General features: G+C 45.5%; 1 protein-coding gene across 3 annotated transcripts in view; it reads left to right on the forward strand.

Moving 5' to 3' along the window:
• Window positions 1-20,946, forward strand: part of ZNF697 (zinc finger protein 697) — a 36,465-nt gene extending 15,519 nt beyond the window's left edge. For all 3 annotated transcript variants that reach the window (XM_064282364.1, XM_003409621.4, XM_064282362.1), the window contains exons 2-3: window positions 12,866-13,116; window positions 14,811-20,946. In XM_064282364.1, coding sequence (XP_064138434.1) covers window positions 12,885-13,116; window positions 14,811-16,222 — 1,644 coding nt within the window. In that variant the 5' untranslated portion in view covers window positions 12,866-12,884 and the 3' untranslated portion in view covers window positions 16,223-20,946. The remainder of the gene's footprint in view (window positions 1-12,865; window positions 13,117-14,810) is intronic.
• The last annotated feature ends 404 nt before the right edge of the window (window positions 20,947-21,350 follow it).

Raw genomic sequence — 21,350 nt, forward strand, 5'->3', positions numbered from 1 at the left:
TGGAAGCTATGCTACCAGTATAGCTTCATCCATGGTAGACAGATTTAGTGGAGCTTCCAGACTAAGATAGACTTGAAAGGCCTGGCAATCTACTTCCAAAAATGAGCCAATGGAAACCCTGTGGATCATAACAAAATATTGTCCATTATAGTGCTGGAAAATGAGGTTGGAAGGTATTCAAAATACACAGTGGCTACAAAAATGGATTGAATCATACCAACAATTGTGAAGATGGTACAGAACCGGGCAATGTTTTGTTCTGTTGTCCATGGGGTCCCCATGAGTTTTGGCGCCTACTCAGTGGTAACTGACAACGAAAACAAAGATCAGATTAGCAAACCCGCATATGAGATGGATCAGTCGGGTTGCATTTGTCAGGTTCTTCATTCTGTTCCATCCCTTCTTTGACATTTCTTGATATTTTTGTCTGTGCTACTGCCTGCTTTTGGATTTACTGTCAAGTTACCTTCTCTTCTCCTCTTCCGGCCCACCAAAAGATCTTGTGGCATATAGTGTTGAATTTGCTTAGATTCCTCTCACCCAAAACCATTGTGGATGATTTTTGAAATGTTTATGAAAAGGAATTTTATCTTGAGTCCTCTGTAGTAGTGGTTTGTAACAGGGGTTTTGTTTATTTCATTGTTGTCCCATGGATCCTTTCAGAGTCCAAGGGGAAACTATCGGCCTTCTCATCAGAAAAGCGTTCCTACAGAAAAACGTACATAAGATTTCAGGGAGTTCATAGACTCTGAAGGTCCTCAGGCTGAGAACCCATGCTCAAGAAAAATACCATTATTCTGTTTTACAAGCTGGTATTGTGCTGCTGCTCTCTGCAGAAAGTGCTAGAACTGGAGGCAGAGGAATGGAAGTCACCCAAACAGACTGAGCCTGTGGAATGACTCAGTCACTGTGGTGTATGAATGAGCCCTGGACATCACACCCTCTTTCTTGAGACAGACAGCATTACCTTCTGGACGAAAGCTGCATCCTGTGACTGGTTCTATTTTTTTTTTATAGACTTGGCTAAAATGGAAATGTCCATGCACTTTTGTTTTCTAACATAAAGTGGGGAAATGGTATCTTCTGTTTTCTCTGTAGTGCGGTGCAAGTAAATTTGGATTGCATCCTTAGAGTTTCTCTGAGCGGGACATGATCTAAATATTAAAGTTGAGTTTTGGCTAGTAAAATACTTCTGTTTCTCTCAGGGCTCATCACATGGAAATCACATTTTCTTAAATCACTGGTGTATTGTCTTCCTTTTCAATCGACACATACCCTCATGTTTTTATCCCCTGAGAAGATCATTCTAATGTACTTAATCTTTTGGGCACTCATATCATTTCATCAGTTTGACTGTCCTGAAGATAAAGCATTTCTCTCACAGAGTTGTCAGGACCAGGACCCCCAACCTGGTTTGTTGGCCCTTGGTTTTGAGTGTGGAGTTGCTTGATCTAATGGTGGAAACAAAGGAGCACTGGCTGGCTTATTTGGGAACATAAAGTAGATGAGAGTGGAAGCAGGAGTCTCATTATATTTGGGACATAAGAGCTATTGTTCTGTCTCATAAATTTTTTTAAAAAAAGACCAAAAGGCATCAAACTTAACTTTCTTTCCTTAGTGTTTTTACTCCACCGCCCCACCCCAATTCACATTGGCTCTATTCAATATTAAGCATAGTAGTAACTCTTGATTTGCATAACTTGTAAAAAGTAGGCTATTCTTTTTGCGGAAATCACTGACATTATGATCTTCTTAGAATTTAAATGACTATACCAAACCCAAACCAAACCTGTTGCCATCGAATTGATTCAGACTCATAGCAATCCTGTAGGACAGAGCAGAATTGCCCCATAGGGTTTCCAAGGAGTGGCTGGTGGATTCGAACTGCTGACCTTTGGTTAGCACCAAGCTCTTAACCAATGTATCACCAGAGCTCGAAATGAATATAATCCACCCTAAATTTCAGAAAAAAATATATAATTTGATAACGTTTTCCATTTAAATTTTTTTGTTGTTAGTCTTAGTCATCCCATGCTGCTATAACAGAAATACCACAAGTGGATGGCTTTAACAAAGAGAAATGTATTCTCTCACAGTCTGGGGGCTAGAAGTCCAAATTCAGGGTGCCAGTTCTAGGGGAAGGCTTTCTCTCTGTCAGCTCTGGGGGAAAGTCCTTGTCATCACCCATCCCCAGTCGAGGAACTTCTCAGCACAGGGACCCTGTGTCAGAAGGATACACTATTCTCCTGGCTCTTGTTTCTTGGTAGTATGAGATCCCCCTGTGTCTCTGCTTGCTTCTCTTTTTTATAACTCAAAAGCAACTGACTTAAAACAACCTAATCATGTAGACTGAGTCCTGCCTCATTAACATAACTGCCTCTAATCTAGCCTCGTTAATATCATCCCATCGCCATCTAGTTGATTCTGACTCATAGTGACCCTACAGCATAGAGTAGAACTGCCCCATAAAGCTTCCAAGGAGGAGCTGGTGGGTTCAAACTGCTGACCTTTTGGTTAGCAGCCAAGGTCTTAACCACTGTGCCACCAGGGTTTCATTAACATAATGGAAGTAAGATTTGTAACACATAGGAAAATCATATCAGACGACAAAACGGTGGACAGTCACACAATACTGGGAATCATGGCCTAGCCAAGTTGACACACCTTTTTGGGGAGCACAGTTCAATCCATGACAGTAAGTTTTCTAGCAAATACAAAAGTAGATAGAGTAGTATAACGAATGGACATATACCATCACTCAGCTTCAACACTGATCGATATATGACCCATCTTGATTCATCTGTACCTTTACCCTGGAATTAATGTTAAAGCAAATCTCAGACATATCATCTCACCTGTAAATGTTACACTATGTATCTCTTAAAGATAGAAGGGCTCCTTGTAAACTTAATCACAATACCAATACTTTAAACAATGAATAATTCCTTAATATGAAATATAAGCATTCACAACTCCCCAGTTATCTCATAATTGGTCTTATTTGATGAAACTTGCTTGACAATTTGTTTATTTGAAGTGGGATTTAAATAAGATCTGTACATTGAGAATGACTGATCTATTTCTTAAGTTTTCTGACCCATAGCTTTCCCTCCATTTCTGTTTTTCCTTGCCATTTTTATCGTTACTGTTTTGGAGGAAATTGGATCATGTGTCTTATGTGGTTTCCCAGGATCTAAGTTTTTGCCAATAATCTATTATTTTTAAGGAAATACTAGTAACACAAATATGTATTTATTTTTACATATTTTTATATATGTCCATATCTATAAAAGGAATATTTAAATGTATGCAAATGTTTTACTTTAAGCTGAAAAAAAATCTAGCTAGGGAGTTAAAAACTTCATCAGACAGGACAATTCAAGAATAAGGTGCCATTTTTATTGCTGCTTTCTCTTTGTTGGAAGATACCTTGGCAGACTGTATGCATAGGGGTCAGTTAACCATTGCTGAAACACACTGGGCTGGAACACTCCAGCCATTCTTCACCAACAATGCTAAACAGTTCTTTTGGGCAGACAATTGGAAGGGCAGTTTCTTCTGTTGACTCTAAAGTGGAAAGCAGTGGTGACTGAATGCAGGCCTCAATGGTGACTGAATGCAGGCCTCAATCCCTTTGGTCCCAACACTCCTCTCTCCCTCTTTGCTGTGATGAACATTGTCTTGAGGGCTGTTCATTCCAGTGGAAATCTGATCACAGAATCATCTGGGCTGGAAAAGACTTCGTGAGGTCACCTGGCCCCATCTGGCAACCTTAGCATGGGATTCTGGCATCAGCTCTCCCGGAATGAAGCTATTTGTTAACAACTCTCACGTCTTGCTGCCTTAGTCATCCAGTGCTCCTATAACAGAAATACCACAAGTGGATGGCTTTAACAAAGAGAAGTTTATTCTCTCACAGTCGAGTAGGCTACAAGTCTAGATTCAGGGTGTTAGCTGCAGGGGAAGGCTTTCTCTCTCTGTCGGCTCTGGAGGAAGGTCCCTGTGATACATCTGTCTTCCCTTGGTCTGGGAGCATCTCAGGGCAGGAACCTCAGGTCCAAAGGTCGCGCTGTGCTCCCAGCGCTGCTTTCTTGGTGGTATGAGGTCCCCATATCTCTCTGCTCACTTCTCTTTTATATCTCAAAAGAGATTGGTTTAAGACACTACCTAATCTTGTAGACCTCATCAGTATAATTGCCACTAATCCATTTTATTTCATCATAGTGATAGGATTTATAACACATAGGGAAATCACATAAAATGGTGGACAGTCACACAATGCTGAGAATCATAACCCAGCTAAGCTGACAGATATTTTGGGGGGACACAATTCAATCCATGACACTTGCATAAATGCTCTGTGCATTCTAAGCCGCTTTTCTCTGCTGTCGTTCAGTGAAGTTGATTATTAAACCTCATCTCTTTCTGCTGTGGGTGAGTGTGCACCACACAGATGTCTGTGTAGGTTTTTAATTAAGATTAATCTTGATTCATCCCTGCTGTCCTGTCCTCTACAAAGCATTTCCCCTGGGGTCCCAGTCAGCTACCCTCTAGATATATAATGGTTTCATGAAAAATAAGATGCTTTGATGAGCAAATTTTATAGTCTGATGGGATTCTGACACACTTTTTTTTTTTTTGCTACAGTGTGCAAAAAACAAAAAGGATGAGTGTATGTCCGTAGAGTTTTTGGGCCAGTTTTTGAAGTGGTGTTTTATACTAAAGTGATCCAAAGATCACTGGATACATCATCAGAAAATTGAGATTCTGGCCACAACTCTTCAGCAGCCTGCCTTGTGGTCTCTAACCTGGTCACTTTCCCCTTCTGTCAGCCTTGGTTTCTTGTCTGTAAAAAGAAATTTTAACTAAAGATTTCCAGATCTATGATTCTGTGAAATCTAAATATTGAACACTTGAGCCAGGTGCTATCAGAAGATGATTCTATTAAGAACTGCCCAAGGTTTCTCTTGTTAAATAAGGAAAAAAAAAAAAAAAGAGTTAAGAGTATAAAAGTTAGTAGCCAGTTGTCATCAAGTTGATTCTGACTCATGGTGATGACATTGTGTCCGAGTAGAACTGTACTCCAGAGTTTTCAAGGCTGTGACCTTTCTTCTGAGGTGCCTCCGGGTGGGCTCAAACTGCCAGTCTTTTGGTTAGTAGTCAAGCACTTAACCAATTGCGCCACCCAAAGACTCTGTGAAGGTAGTAAAAACCCATTGTTGTCTAGTTGATTCTGGTTCATAGTTGCATAGTGGCTTTAAGAGTTCAGGCTGCTAACCAAAAGGTTGGCAGTTTGAATCCGTCAGCTGCTCCTTGGAAACCCTATGGAGCAGTTCTACTCTGTCCTACAGGGTCCCTGTGAGTCACTATGAGTAAAGGTGGCGGCAGTGGTATCGTGCCAAGCGCAGGGGAAAAAATCGTGAACGGAAGTATTCCCAGTATAAAACAAAAAACCCAGACCTGTTGCCATGGAGTCAATTCTGACTCATAGTGACGCTATAGGGCAGAATAGAACTGCCCCATAGGGTTTCCAGGGAGCAGCTGGTGGATTTGAACCACTGACCTTTTGGTTAGCAGCCAAGCTCTTAACCACTGCGCCACCAGGGCTCCATTCCCAGTATATAAGGTGGAATATTGTAATCATTTAATTAAAAATAAAGTATGGATGAGTAAATGCCTGCATGAAGACCTTTAGCTTTTGTGCCTTCTCACCTCACAACAGATGACCTAACTTTAAGGGCCCTTAGGATCTGCCTCTGCGTTGCACTGATTCTTATTTTGTGCAGGAGGAGTTGAGGGGTGGAGGCTTGGCAGCTGTGAGGAGTTGAAACCATCAGGCCAAACTGAGGGCTCTTAGCACAACCAATGAGGCAGGAAATGCCTGACCCCAAGGGCATTTGTGCTATTCTTGACCACAGAGATTGGAAGGAGTCTCAGACTAGCTCCAACCAATGGGTTTTACATTGATTTCTCTGTTGCTGTGGTTTTGAGCCTTCCTCTTTTTTCAACTTGGGTTTCCCTTTCCAGGTAAAAAAAGCAGTAACCACAAGGAGGAAACCATATAATTTTGACTTCTCCCGTCCGGAGAGTGGTCAGCCCTTAGCTACAGTAATCTTTTGGGTATCCCTGTCTGAAATTAATGTTCACCTCATGCAGCAGTCTGCCACTTGGGTGGCTGGCATTTTGGTTTGAATGGTGTGGATCTGGGACCGGAGAAGCCAGCTGGGATGAAAAGTCTGCTTCCAGCCTTTGGATACAGGCACAATCAATGTAAGGGTGTTACTCCCAGCTCACTGAAGACATCTCCTGCAAACATGGTGAGGTGCCTCTCTTTGCCCTTGAGGGTTCTCCCTGATCATGGGCTCACCCTGGAAGAGGAAGGTCCATGACTGGACCCTGAGGACCATATCCTCTGAGAGGCTAGTTGACCTTTGACTCTGTTGGTGCTAAAGACTGACAAATTATTAACCCCCCGGAATCCCTGGTTAGACCCCAGTTACGGTCATGAGTTCAGCCTTTGAACTGCAGACTTAAATTGTTTTCCCAACATTCTATTCAATCGGGTGTCCCTGCCTGGACTCTGCTATGGAGACTTTCCCTTGGGAGAGTGGGTGCACAGGGGGCCGTGGGAAGTGAAGAGAGGAAGCCTCCATCTGCCGCTGGTGGAGGGGGAGTCTGAGCCTGCCCTGGCGTCAGTGCTGAGGAGGTAAGGAAGGAACCCGTGAGATGAGGAGACAGGAAAGGAGCTGGAGTCTGGAGGCGGCTAAGTGGGAGCCACTCCTGGCTGTCCGCCCAGCTGCTTCCTTCCCCTGACATGACAGCTCTGCTGGCCTAGCCACCTGGCAGTGACCGTGGCATTTGACTCCCCTGCCCGCCACATTGTGGGCAGCGAGGGTCCCCCAAGTTGGGGTGGGGAGAGGTTGGGCTTTTCACTTCCCAGCCCCAGGGATCTGTGTTCAACTTGGCATTTCCCAGTGGGGCCTTGGAGCTCCTTTCCAGACGGGTCTGGCGTTCCTCTTCCTAATGCAAACGCTCTCACTTGCTGCTCCTTTCCTGAGGAGCGGAGCAGAGTGGAAAACAGTGATAGCTTGGTGCCAAAAGACATAGGTTTGAGTCCTAACTCTCTATGCAGGAGATATGTCACCTGGAGCTCAGAGCTGCTGAGCCTCAGTTTTCTTTACAAGGATAATGGGGTAACTGTTAACCTCACAGTTACTGGAGCCAAATATGAAGAGTCTTCAAAAGTGCAGTTTAAGATGCATTTTTTGTTCATTGCCTTCGAGTGGATTCTGACTCATGGAGACCCCATATGTAGAGAACAGAATGGCTCCATAGGGTTATCGCCAGGCCTTTCTTTCGAGGTTCCTCTGGGTGGGTTCAAACCACCCACCTTTTGGCTAGTAGTCAAGCACTTACTCATTTGTGCTACCTAAGGACTCCTCAAGTTGCACAGCTCTGTTCAAATGTGAGACTTTGACTGCAGGGGACTGTGATCTGTTCATGCTCCCCCGCACCCCGACCAGACAGTGGCATGACAGTGTAGGGTCCTTGCGCAAAACCCCAATCCTGAGAAAGGCAGTGAGCTCTGAGCTCTGAGACTGGTTTATCTGTTAGAGGCAAATTGGGAGAGAGTACTTTCTGGCCTATAAAAAAACAAAAAACTTTCTGGCCCTTGGCTGGATTCTCTCTGTAAAGTCATGGAAGTAGAGGGGAGGTGTGTGTCTGCCCAACCCCTTCACAGGAAGTTAGGTTAAAACCACAGCGTGGCGGGGCTCTTGCTGTTTCAAAGGGATAGATTTTATAGGTAGCCCTAGCGGCCTCCCGCTGGGGGAATGTGCCAATAAACTCAGGTTAAATTCTAATGCTCACTCTGCTACTGCTTCACTTCCTCCCTCACCTCCTTCTCTCCCTCCCTCCCTCTTTTTTTTTTTTTTTTTAAGATACCTTATTACATTTACCTCCACTAGGTAGGTGGTAAAGTCTTCAAAGTGGTCTGATTGGTCCTTCAAACCCGGTTAAGTTTGTCTAGAAGGCACTCAAGCATTTTCCTAGTGATTTTATAGGGTTAACAAACATTACTCTTTTTTGAGTTGGGGGACATGGGGTGGAGAGAAAGGACATGAAAATATTGCAAGTTCTGGAAAATGGGATTTGGGCAGTTTCGGCAGAAGTTGCCCAATCCAACCCTGAAGTGATCTGTATCCAAGAGAAAGGTTTTGTGGTGGTGGTGGCTGGAATGTTTTGGGAGTCAACAGCTTTCTGTGTGCGTTGAGAAAACAAGCTGGAGCTGGAAATGTCTAGTACAGCTGACAACGGCACCTCCCTGAATTAACTCACCTGGGTGCTTACGAGTCTATGAAAAGAGCTGAAAGAGGTCTCAGGCATATTCAAACTGAACCTCTTCACTGACCAGAGGCCCAGAGAAGGTAAACACTTACCCAAAGCTGCAGTGCACATTGGCTGTGCCGTCAGAAAAACCAGGGCTGAGTCTCACCATTACTCACTGCTCTTTTGACTGCCCCTACCATTACCTCTGTGTTGTGTCCCCCCCCCCTTAAACTCCTATCCCATCTGACTAGGGAAGGAGAGTGCCCCTAAGCCAGAGTTTGCTGAACTGTGCACCCCCACCCCATTCAGCTTTTGACCTGTAACAGGATGGGTTATCAGCAGCTACAAACCCAATATAGAACTGAACCTTTTTCCCTCCCCCCAGGAGCTGGAAGCAGCTAGCCCCTCCCTGGTCCTTGTGATGGGCTACTCATTAATAGAGCCTTTACCAGCAAGCGGGGAAGGGGGCAAGAAGCCCTGCCTGTACTGCCAAGGGTCATTCTTGGTGGACAGGATTAAGCTACTGATAAGTGATCCCCAATTTAAGAGTGGAGGTATGTGTATACTTTAAAGCTGAGTGTCTACATGTGCCAGCTGCTTTTACAAGCACTATCTTCTTTGGTTCCCAAAACAACCCTGCAAGGTAGGTGGCATCCTTGCTTTTATGGATGCAGAATCTGAAGCTCAGCAAAGTTAGTTAACTTGCAGAAAGTAACACAGCTGGCAAATGGCAGAAATTTGATGGCCCAGAGAGCTATCACACTGCCCTGCTACTCCCCTCATTATCCAGCCATGGCCTTGCCTAGGAAAACATGTTGCTAGTTTTTATTTTGAGAACAAGTGGAAAAGGAGTTGGAACAAAATGTGCCTGGGTATCTATCTATAGTATCAACTGACACTTCAGTTATATGACAGTGTCTAGATAACATTTCTGAAAATTTAAATCTTCTAGATTAAGGTAATCATAATTCCTATTCTTCCTCTTTGTTACTTCTAAAATAATCATATTCTATTTAACATCTTTTACCTCATTAGAAACAAAGCTGCCCTTTTTTTCCTGAAAATAAAAATAACACATTTTTTGAGAGACTACAGATGTGCACAAGAAGGAAAAGTCTTCCCATAATGACGCCATCAGAAGGGAATTCAGTACAGCTTCTGTTTAAGGGCGCGGGCCCTAGAGCTAGACTGCAAGGGTTTGAAACCCTGCTCAGTCCTTATAATTGTTATGACCTCTTCTATGCCTGTTTTTTGTCAGTGAAGTTGGAAGTACCCTACCTCATTGGGTTGTTAAAATTAAATGAGTTAATAGATGTGAAGCCCCCAGAAGTATCCAAGAGATATCTGATTGACTTTTTAAAAAATAACCTGGTTTTCCTCACTACATCTCTCTATGTATAAATAGATAAGCTAATGTATGTTTAAAATATTGTTTTTTAACCAGCTATTTTGCATCTAATAATACATTGTGACCTTTTTTCCTTACCTCTAACAGTCTTCTCTGTTACTTGATAGCTGCCTAGTGCCCCGTGATATAACGGAGTGGATGTTCTATACCAGTCCATCTGGTTGGACATGCAGATTTCCAGTTTTGCACTAACATAATGGATTTTTTAAAATAAATTCGAGATGTTGTACCATGAACATTCTCTCTCTAGTTGATAGATAGGAGCTTCCCATTCTTCCTATGACATACCTCTCCTGATGTGAAAGATCTGGATATATGCTGCCTTCAGAGCTCAAAAAACAAAACCCTAACCCATTGCTGTGAAATCAATTCTGACTCATGGCGACCCCATGTGTTAGGGAGTAGAACTGCTGAGAACTGCCTTAATTCTGAGCGTGCAGCACTGTGAACTTTCCATGGCAGCCCTAAGTGGGGAACTTTCAGCTGTCCCTTTTTCTCCCTTTAATCTAGGAAACCCACATTTCCTTATCTTTTATCTCTGGCATGAACTCGCTCTTTTCCCAAGAAATCACAAATCAGAAAACCCATTTTAGTTTTATGAGTTTCTGGTGACATGCTTATCTGATTCCTTTATTGACATAAAATTCTTCTCACTGGTCTTAGGTTGACAGAAGCCATCGATTAGTCCCTCCTCCCTGCTTTCAGCCAGTAGCAAACCTATAGGTCATTTGTTTGAAAACCCTCCTCTTGCCTCTCTACTCCCTACCCCCTGGGTTTATTATATATTCACATTCAAGGGATATACTGAGGCTGAGCTCCAGGAGACAACGGAATGATGGGGCCAACAGACATGTGTAAGATAGACCTCTTTAAAGGGTTATGGCTGTAATGGGATTTTTTTTCTCCTACAGTCTTAACAGAAGAAATCCCAAGGTTCTGAAACCTGGAGTTATAAACAGTGTACATTCTGTAGGAGCTCAGCTGCATTCCTGGGCACTGTTGAAATCCTCAGATCCTGCCATTTTTCTATTAAAGGGAAGGGCTTGATTTTTTTTTTTTTTTTAGTCTAGGTAGTATCTCATTATCCCCAAAGGATGTGCTATGCTATTTAGGGCCACAGGTCTGCCAAAATTATGGCAGTCTGGTGCTGAAATGCTTTGGAGACTTAAAAGAAATATAACGTGTATTCTGCATTTGTAAAACTCAAAGCATCTCTAAGGTAATTTTCCAAAGTACTTCTTAATTAGTTTTCCTTCTGACACCCTCCTGTGAGATAGGTTAAGTAGCATCGATAGCCCTCCTTCCACTGAGGAAGGCCCTGAGACAATAAGCAGTTAACTGACTTGCCTTGGGCTGTAGAGTGAGGCCTGCCAGCCAAACAGCTGCTGCCTTAACTACTTTCTACTCTGAAGACCTCTCTAACGAAGGCAGGAGGAGCTCCCTACAGAGGCAGGGGCATCCATTTGGGACAGCCACTCAGCCCTGTTCTTGCAGGTCCTGTTGGGGGCTACCGATGCAGAGAAAGAGCGGGTCTCTTCAAAGTCATAGTCCAAAATCTTTGACCTGGAAACCGCTTTTCTAAACTGTAGGAGTGAGTGATGGAGGGCAAAAAGAAATTATTTTTGGCTCAATTGCTCAGCCTTGGCAGAGGGCCCGTTAACTCTGAAATATAAACCTGACAGCTACAAAAGGTTTAGGAATCTGACGTCATTTCCCCCCCACAATTCACATGCTGGCCTCTTCTGCAGAGGGGTTACTGATTATGCCTGGTGCATGCAGTGCCATCCTGTTAAGGGTTCTCTACGATCAAGGTGCAGTAAAGTAAGTAGTAAGGACTACATAAACAAAACAAACTCCTTGCCACCAAGTCGACTGACTCACAGTGACTCCGTAGGACAGAGTAGAACTGCCCCAGAGTTTCCAAGGAGCACCTGGTAGATTCAAACTGCTGACCTTGTGGTTAGCAGCTATAGCTGTTAACCACTATGTCACTAGGATTTCCTATAGACAGCTCCTAATATTGAGGATCCATGGATCTCGTCCTCCCCCCCTTAATATACTACTAAAGCTTGGCTTATTGCTCTCTGCAAAGCAGCAAATCCTTACCACAAAGCCAGGTTGATGCTGCCATTGGTGACATGGTCTTAGATAAGAAGCTAGGTATTGATGCCTCTATTGTTCTTGTGTGTGTCTTGAACATACTTCCTCATGCTTCTTAAAGGCCCACTCAATAATTAGCTAAATTTCTCACAAGATTCCTGTGAGAAGGGCTAGCTGTAATAAGAGAAAGGAGAGCACTGGGTTCTGTGGCAGCATTAATTGGTTTTATCCCCATCTCTATTTCTGACAAGGAGCCCTGGTGTCACAGTGGTTAAGCATTTAGCTACTAACTGAAAGGTCGGCTGTTCAAACCTACCAGCCACTCCTTGGGCGAAAGATGTGGCAGTCTGCTTCCGTAAAGATTACTGCCTTGGAAACTCTAATGGGGGCAGTTCTACTCTGTCTTATAGGGTTGCTGAGTTGAAATTGACTCGACAGCAATGGGTTTTCTACTGCTTACAAGGAGTCCTGGTGATGAAATGCTTAACACTCAGCTGCTAACCAAAAGGTTGGTGGTTCTAACCCACCCAGTGGCTCTGCAGGAGAAAGACCTGGCAATCTGCTCCTGTAAAGATTTTAGCCTAGAAAACCCTATGAGGCTGTCATATAGAGTCACTCTGAGTTTAAACTGATTTGGTGGCACCCAATAACAACAATTACTGCTGCAGACAAGTTATGTATCCTTAGGCTGGTGGTGGTTCTTTCTGAGCTTCAAGTTTTCTCATCTGTGAAACAGGAATACTTACCCTACCGTTAAACTATAAAAACATGCAAACAGACATTCACTTTATGGAAACAGATCAAGTTATAGCCCAATGAGGGTTGGCATATGGCCTCAGAATGTTCCTCTGCCACCTAGCCAGCCTCCTTTGTACTTGGTTCTGTTTACCTTGAAATGTGGGGTGGAGCTGAGATCTGCCATCTGGGGCTTGGAACTCTACATTTTATTGGACTATTCCAGTAATTTTCATGGCATTCAAGGCCAGACCGACATGACCTTTCTGTCTCTGTGTGTTTTGTCTGGAGCAGGGATCCCTGGTCTTCCCGGATGGAACAAGAAGATAAACAGGGTGTGTGTGAAACCCAGGACTTGGAGGATAAAGAGATGGGCTCGGATTTTGAGAACTCAGAGGACAGGGAAGGCAACCCAGAAGAAAGAGGAACACAGGACACAGACGAGGGAGAGGACCACCTAGAGAAAGAGATGGGCTCGAGCCCAGAGGATGAAGATCTACGAGGGGTCTCAGAGGAGAGGGAAATGGTGGCCAACATCTGCACAGGTGAGGAGAAGGCTGGCATTTCCACGGGAGCTGCCCCACTCACATTTACTTCTGATTCTGGCTAGTATAACCTGGGCTGCGTTCTTTGTTTGGGGAGGAGTTCACTAAAGGATTCTTTACTGCCTTAGCCCTTCTATTGTTAGGTCTGAGGAAGACCCATTTCTTCAACCCAGTCTGAGGTGGGCTCTGCTGGTAAGCCTGGGTGAAGAGGGTAATTCACGAGTGTACCACTTTACAGTATACAGAATACTGTCATATAATTAACATTTGTAATGCCATGAGTTGGAATCCACTAGACAGCAGCAGGTCATAGGGTGCTGATAGAGTTAAATGAGTTGCTGTATATAAAGGTTTACTTAGCATAGTGGTAGGCAGCTAGAAAGTGTCCAGGTATTTACAGGTACAATCATCATTCGCATTTACAGAGAAGTAAACTCTGACCTGCCCAGGTTCATGTGGCCAACATCCAGAGCACCAAAAACCAAAATGGTTGCTGTTGATTTGATTCCAACTCATAGCGACTCTACAGAACAGAACAGAATTGCCCTATATGGTTTCCAAGGAGCAGCTGATGGGTTCCAGCTACTGACCTTTTGGTTAGTAGAAGAGCTCTTAACTGCTGTGTCACCAGGGCTCCAAAGTACCGAGGACCCTGCTAAATCTCTTGCTATTTCTAACCTGGAGTTAATGCTGGGTCTCCATCCCCCTCCTTGGTTCTGCCTTTGGGCATTCATTGGCACAAATGAGCTGTAATGCCTTAAGGCCAGGACTGTGAGGTTAAGTTCCGTCTCCCATGACACAGTCCCAGACGCCCTGCGTGGGGGGTGGGGGGGGATGCACACAAAAGCATGTGGTCTTTCACATCTCAGTAGCTTTCTGGAGTGCCCTCTGGGGAGCAGCCACAAGAGACCGATAGGTGTGTGTTCTGGAGTCCCCTCTAACCTGCACTCCCCAGCTATAGGCCCTTTTCCCCTACCATCACCTGCACTTAAGTTGGGGTGAGTTCCATTGTTTTTTCCACCTTAAGCTATTACAGATCAAGCTATTTTAAAAAGCAGTCTAAACCAAAAAAACCAAACCCACTGCCATGGAGTCGATTCCAACTCATGGCAACCCCACAGGGTTTTCCAAGGCTGTAAATCTCTGTGGAAGCAGAGTGCACGCCTTTCTCCCAGGAGCTGCTGGCGGTTTCCAACCACAGACCTTTCAGTCAGAAGTTGATCGCTTTAGCTACTGCACCACCAGGGCTCCCTAAAATCAGTCCAGATCCTGGTTGTTTTGTAGGTGGGTGGAGTGGGCTTGTTTTTTGAGGCCAGAGTCTTAAAATGCATTGGTAGCTCTGGGGATGAGCCAGTCTCTTCTCCAGATCCCACTCCCACCTTGCCCAGACTTGACTTTCAAGCACAGGCTGTCAGTCAAGACTTTAGATGGCTCCGCTGAGAGGGCCCTGGGACGCAGTGGGTGGGGTCAGGCTATGAGGCAGAACTGGTGGGCGAGGAGGCTGGTGAGTGAGCCTCACCGAGATTTCTGAGCACGCTTTCATTTCGGCCATTCCCAGGAGAGGCTGGAATTGGCACGAACCTCCCGGTTGAGACTGTCTGGAGAAGGGGTTACTCCTTGACCTACAGTCGTATCGAGATTGGCTTTTGGGGGTTTTCCTTTAGAGTGTCCAATTGAGTGACTTTTCGTTGCAGAGGAGCTGCTGAGTGAGGAAGAAGGGGCTGCTCTCCGGGAGGCAGAGGATGACCAACATGGTGTAGCTGAGTTGGCGATGTTCCCCGGACTGTCTGAGTCCGACAGGCTATCCCGGAGCCCGCAGGACGAGGAGGAGGAGAGTGCTGGGGAGAACCGGCTGGAGGAGGACGGGGAGCAGCCGCCCGCTCCTGTGCTTCCCTGGAGACGGCACCTCTCCCTGGGAAGTCGGCACCGGGGCGACAAGCCTGCCCACCGCCGCTTCCGCCGGCTCCACCACCCCATGGCCATGGACCTCGGGGAGCTCGACAGCCTGGTGGCCAGCATCATGGACGCTCCCACCATCTGCCCCGACTGTGGGGAGAGCTTTAGCCCTGGCACCGCCTTCCTGCAGCACCAGCGCATCCACCGCCTGGCGGAGGCGGCCGCCGTGGCCGGCTTGGAGCCTTTCGACTTCGCGGGCGATTGCGGCGCCGTGGTGGGCATGATGGGAGTGGGCGTGGCAGGGGGCTTCGGGGCGGGGCCCGCGCTGGCCCGGCCCCCGCGCGAGAAGCCCTTCCGCTGCGGCGAGTGCGGCAAGGGCTTCAGCCGAAACACGTACCTCACCAACCACCTGCGCCTCCACACGGGCGAGCGGCCCAACCTGTGCGCCGACTGCGGCAAGAGCTTCAGCTGGCGCGCCGACTTGCTCAAGCACCGGCGCCTGCACACGGGCGAGAAGCCCTACCCGTGCCCCGAGTGCGGCGAGGCCTTCAGCCTCAGCTCGCACCTGCTGAGCCACCGGCGCGCGCACGCTGCGGCCAGCGGCGCGGGGGCGGCGGCGCTGCGACCCTTCGCCTGTGGGGAGTGCGGCAAGGGTTTCGTGCGCCGCTCTCACCTAGCTAACCACCAGCGCATCCACACCGGCGAGAAGCCGCACGGCTGCGGCGAGTGCGGCAAGCGCTTCAGCTGGCGCTCGGACCTGGTGAAGCACCAGCGCGTGCACACGGGCGAGAAGCCCTACATGTGCTCCGAGTGCGGCGAGACCTTCAGCGTGAGCTCGCACCTCTTCACGCACAAGCGCACGCACTCGGGCGAGCGGCCCTACGTGTGCCGCGAATGCGGCAAGGGCTTCGGCCGCAACTCGCACCTGGTGAACCACCTGCGTGTGCACACGGGCGAGAAGCCCTTCCGCTGCGGCCAGTGCGAGAAGCGTTTCAGCGACTTCTCCACGCTCACGCAGCACCAGCGCACGCATACGGGCGAGAAGCCTTACACGTGCATCGAGTGTGGCAAGAGCTTCATCCAGAGCTCGCACCTGATCCGCCACCGCCGCATCCACACCGGCAACAAGCCGCACAAGTGCGCTGGCTGCGGCAAGGGCTTCCGCTACAAAACGCACCTAGCGCAGCATCAGAAGCTGCACCTGTGCTAGGGTCTGACCGGAGGGAGGCGGCCCTTTGGGGAGCACGTGGGAGAGTACAGGTCCTGGGGACGGACCGTGTAGGAAGAAGTGGGGAAGGGCCGGGAGGGATAATCTGGCAGTGATTGGGGAGCCTTTTGGTGTTCGGGGGTGCTGAAGGGGAGGGTTGCGTAAGAGTTTTTCTTTTGGGGTGCTGTATTTTGCCTGCCTCCTCCCCACTTAAGAAATATTTGGGAGATGTGCTGAAGATCAGTGATTTCCTCAAATAGACACTGTACAGAGGGGTGAAGAGCATGGAGGAGCAGGCACTTTGAGGACTTTGAGGAAGGGAAGTTGGGGGGCTGAGAACAGGAGGGCAGAGAGTACAGTGGGGTGGCCCGTGGGAATCAGGGGAGCGGTGTGGTTGGAATGAGGGTTATGGGGTAAAATCAAAGGTGGGTATCTCTTTTTTTTATAAATCTACTTTGGTACCACCAGGTGTCAAAGCCTGTGTTTGCCCTGCCCCCTCCCCCCGCATCTGCTGTAGTGTCAATTTTGTAGGAGAGAGTGTTTTCCATGCTCTTCCCTTCCTTTCTCTGAGCCACAATTAGCTGCTATTTTGAGGCGTCCAGCGGGAAACTTGAGGAGAAAGGCCACACATATCCTCATTTCAAGGGAGCAACCTCTGGGTTTAGAAAATCATTTATAACTGATTCACAGACCTGGGAAATCCTAAGTCTAGCTCCTGGCTCTTTGCTCCATCCTTTAAAATGCTCCAGCTTCATGCTGGGTCAAAGTGGTCTTTGGAGAGGGCCAGCCCCCTGCCCCTGGCGTCAGCAGTGTGACAGGCCCAATATTTCCAGGTCTCACTTGTCATCTTAAATGCAGGGAAAAGGAACAATCACATTGGTGTGTGACTTGCCCCTTCCCAGGTCAGTTTCATTCTGCGTTTCATTCAGAGTTCTGCTTTTCTTGTGGAAGAAATTCAGGAAAGCCAGTGTTCACAGATCCGGGCATAAGGGTCTTTTGCCTCATTTGCCTTCATTTTACATCTGTGATGCCCCCTCCCCTGCTTTAGTAACGGGGTAGCTACCCAAACTTCCACCTCCATCTCTACTGTTGTGGGATCTGGTCTGAATAGGAATTTTCTTTTTCCTGGTTGTGGAGGCACAGTGGAAATCTCAAGGCTTTACACAGGGAGGGACGGCCAGGGAGAGGTGTTAATGAAAAATTGCCAAATAGCACATACAATGAATGTTTTCTGGTTGTCATATAAATGCCAAAATAGCACTTTTATATTTGTGAAGTGCTTTATGCTTTTTAATGATTGTTAGTTGTTGCTCACAGCTTTGTGAGGTAGATCAGTATTATGACCCCTGTCTCACTGCAGGCCTGGGTACAGGAGTGCTTCTAGTTGTCCTGAAGAGAGGCCCGACAGCAGAGTGAATTGGTGTGGTCCGACCTTTTGTGGTCTCCAGATCAGCTGCTAGAAGGACTTACCTGTCGTGATTTGCATAATGACATGAGGACACTGCAGATTCTTACGCTAATGGAAACACTTAAGGCTAGTCTAGAAGGGCCAAAGATGTCCTTGCTGACAAAGCTGGTCTTTGTCAGGTAATTAGGGTGTCCTAGCTATGTTCCATTTATAGTAGGGGGCTGTAGTTAGAGGCCCCTTGTATAGAGTTCAGTTCCCTATGCTGAAAATCCCTCCCCTAGGTTAGCCTTTAGAAGTTAGGGTCGTGGAAAGCGATACTGTTTTCTGCAGTAGCGGTTGTTACCCTGTATCTTTCCTGGAAGCATCTTCACAAACTGTTGAACACACTTGAAGATTAAAAAAAAAAAAAAAAAAAGCTACAAGATTATTAACACTTGTGAGCTTTTAAGGTTTCAGCAAAGTTTCTGTGGATGCTGATAATTTATACTTGATGGGTTGTATTCTAGCAAAGCAACTCTTCGGGGACTGTAGGAAAACATTTTTTTGCCATTATAAAAAGAGCTTAAAAAAAAGTCCGGAGAATTCTGGGCTTGTATAATGCTTGTTGATCTTGCCCTCTTATTCAGTTAATTGTTATTCAAAAATGCAAATAGCTTTTCAAAGTATAGACACTAATTCTTTTTTATTTTAGTCAGGAGTAATACAAGCAAAGCAAGTGTTCAGTGTTTATTCTGGCTCTTGTAATCTGGATACTAAGTGTATTAGAGTCACCTGAAAATAATATAGCCAATTTGTAGGTATTATTTTCCATGCACATCTACCTCTTCCAGCTGTTTTAAGTTCTCTTGAGTCTGTGCCTATGAAATCTCATCCAACTTTTGATTGTCCGCTTTATGGTATATTTGGCCTTTTGCTGCCAGTCTTTATACTATTGTACAGTCTCGTCTGCATCAAATATGTTACATATGAGCAGCTTTAGAGAATGGATTCCATGTGGAGAGAAGATAATGTAAAATAGCTAAGTGGCAGTGGAAACCTTTGAATTTCATTTACCTCTCTTGTTTTTCTCTTACCAAAAGAGTCAACTACTACAATTTCCCTTCTATGAGCCAATCCCTTATAAGAAGATAATAGTTCAGCCTCCAACACACGGCTCTCATGGTGCATTTACCGTGTGATTCCATTTTCTCGGCAATTCTTCAGGGCACATATCTGCATTAAGTGAGGGTTAAATGCATTCAGGAGGCAGCTTCTTGAGTCTAGCTTTAGAAGGAATAGTATTTCCTCAGCAAGCCCTGTTCACTGTGGTTCACCCTTGAAGACGTTCCTCTAAGAGTCCTTCCACCATCTCATTAATGATGTGAAAGCAAATGTATTTGTTTCCTGGGGAATTTGGTCAAAGGCAGGCTTCCTCTGCTGCCCTTTACTGAGCAAAACCTGGAGCAGTTTATATAGGCTAAATGGTTTGGTTAAATCTTGAACTTTGAGTTGGAAGGAGAAGAGAAGAAGCTAACCCCTTGAGCCATGTGGTCTCTTCAAGATCAAGAGGCTCTATGTACTATGTGAAGAAGTACAAATTAAGAACCTGTGTTCAAAGACAATCTTAATTGTGTCAAGTTTGTGCACACTTTGCTTTACTGTAATGTTATTTTACAGCTGTTTGTTAAAATAGTGAATAATTTAATGATCCTAAGTAACAAGTTTTGTGTGTGTGCTTGTATATGTGAAAATTGCCATATTTTCAGGTTGTTTTATTTAATGGTGATGGTTCCTTGGACAGCTATCTGGTGTTCAGCAGCCAATAGGAAATATTTGTCATTAAATCCATACCAGTCTTTTACCATGTCATTCTTTTTTCTGTATCTCTCATCAGTTAGATGTCACTCAGTTCCATCTGGTAGAACAGGGGTTGGGAAACTACCCATTCCAGCCTGCCTCTTTTTGTGAATAAAATTTTATTGAAACACGGCCACATTCATACAGCCACATTTACACATAGCTGCTCGGCTACTAACTGAAAGGTCGGCAGTTCAAACTCACTCAGAGGCACTTCAGAAGAAAGGCCGGGTGATGGAATTCCAACAGATCAGCTATTGAAAACCTGATAGGGTGCATTTCTACCCTGACACACGTAGGGTCGCCATGAGTCGGAATCAGCTTGGTGGCAACTGGTTTTATGGCTGCTTTCAAACTACGATGACAGAGTTGAGTAGTTGTGACAGACTGATGGCCCACAAATCTTAAAAAATACTTATTGTCGGGACCTTTACAGAAGAAAGTTGTTGACTCTTGTGCTGGAATGTTCAGGTGGATCCTCGATCAGCCTGGAATTGTCTAAATGGTCTACATAGTCTAACCAGGAATTCAGTGCAACATTTCTGCATAAATGTGGTTCAGGGATGCCGGGAATGTGTTAACGTTATACCACTGATACCGATTTCTGAAGATCTGGGTTTTCAATTCCTGTAAGAATCTATGGGGCATAAATGGGGGAGATAGTTTGAAAAATGGAGACAGTCTTGGGTCTGGTCTCTATAAAAAAACACAACTGTGCTCCAGAATCACAAAATAAAGTATTTTCCTTCTCCAAATTCTCAGAAATGTAGCTGAATAACTGCTGATAGTACTGAAAGGAGTCTGTTCCAGCTAGACTGGCCTTTTACTCCAAATGTTTTTTTGGCTCATCTCTGCCCAACTTCATGGAAATACTGAGAGAATGAGCATTTCCTAAGGAAGGGATTCACAAGAAATAGAAAAATGGAAAAGAAACAGGTACCTCATTTCCTTTTAATAATCACAACTACGTGCTTATCTGAACATCCACGAGCCCCTTCTTGAGATCCTAGTACTGGTAGCTCTGGTGTCCCAATGGTTAAGCCACCCAATGTCTCTGTGAGGAAAAATACCTAATGATCTGCTTCTGTAAAGCCAAGAAAACCCTTTGGGGTTCTGCTATGTCATATGGGGTCTCTATGAGTTGGAATCAACTCAAGGGCGACCAACAACAACTGTACAGAATGGAGGCAGTAAGAGTGCTTGTGGGCATAGCTTTCTTCCCCAAACCTAACTATTCTGGTTTGAACCATTTACCAGACTAGCTCCTGGTCCCATTCTCTTTTTTTCTGGGAAAACTATAAGTATAAACAAAGCAGTTGCTGACAAGTTGATTCTAACTCATACTGACCCTATAGGACAGAGTAGAGCTGCCCCATAGGGTTTCCAAGTAGCGACTGGTGGATTAGAACTGTTGACCTTTTGGTTAGCAGCCAAGCTCTTAACTACTGCACCACCAAACCAAAAAAAAAAAAAAAACCCGTTGCCATTGAGTCAGTTCTGACTCATAGTGACCCATAGGTTTTAACCACTGTGCCACCAGGGCTCCATATTTGAGTATAGTTAAAGTAAGAACTATTAAATATAGTTCAAATTATAGTATACTTATATACTATAGTATTAAACACAAAAAATAAACCATTGCCATTGAGTTCATTCCAACTCATAGTGACCCTATACCAAAAAACCTGTTGCCATCAAGCCAATTTCTACTCAGAGCGACCCTATAGGTCCAAATAAAACTATGCCATAGGGTTTTCAAGGAGCAGCTGGTTGATTCAAACTGGTGACCTTTTGGTTAGCAGCCTGAGCTCTTAACCACTGCGCCACCAGGGCTCCATAGTGACCCTGTAAGACAGAGTAGAACTGCCCCGTAGGGTTTCCAAGGCT

This window comes from Loxodonta africana, chromosome 3, assembly GCF_030014295.1.
Source record: "Loxodonta africana isolate mLoxAfr1 chromosome 3, mLoxAfr1.hap2, whole genome shotgun sequence".
Classification (NCBI taxonomy): Eukaryota; Metazoa; Chordata; class Mammalia; order Proboscidea; family Elephantidae; genus Loxodonta; species Loxodonta africana.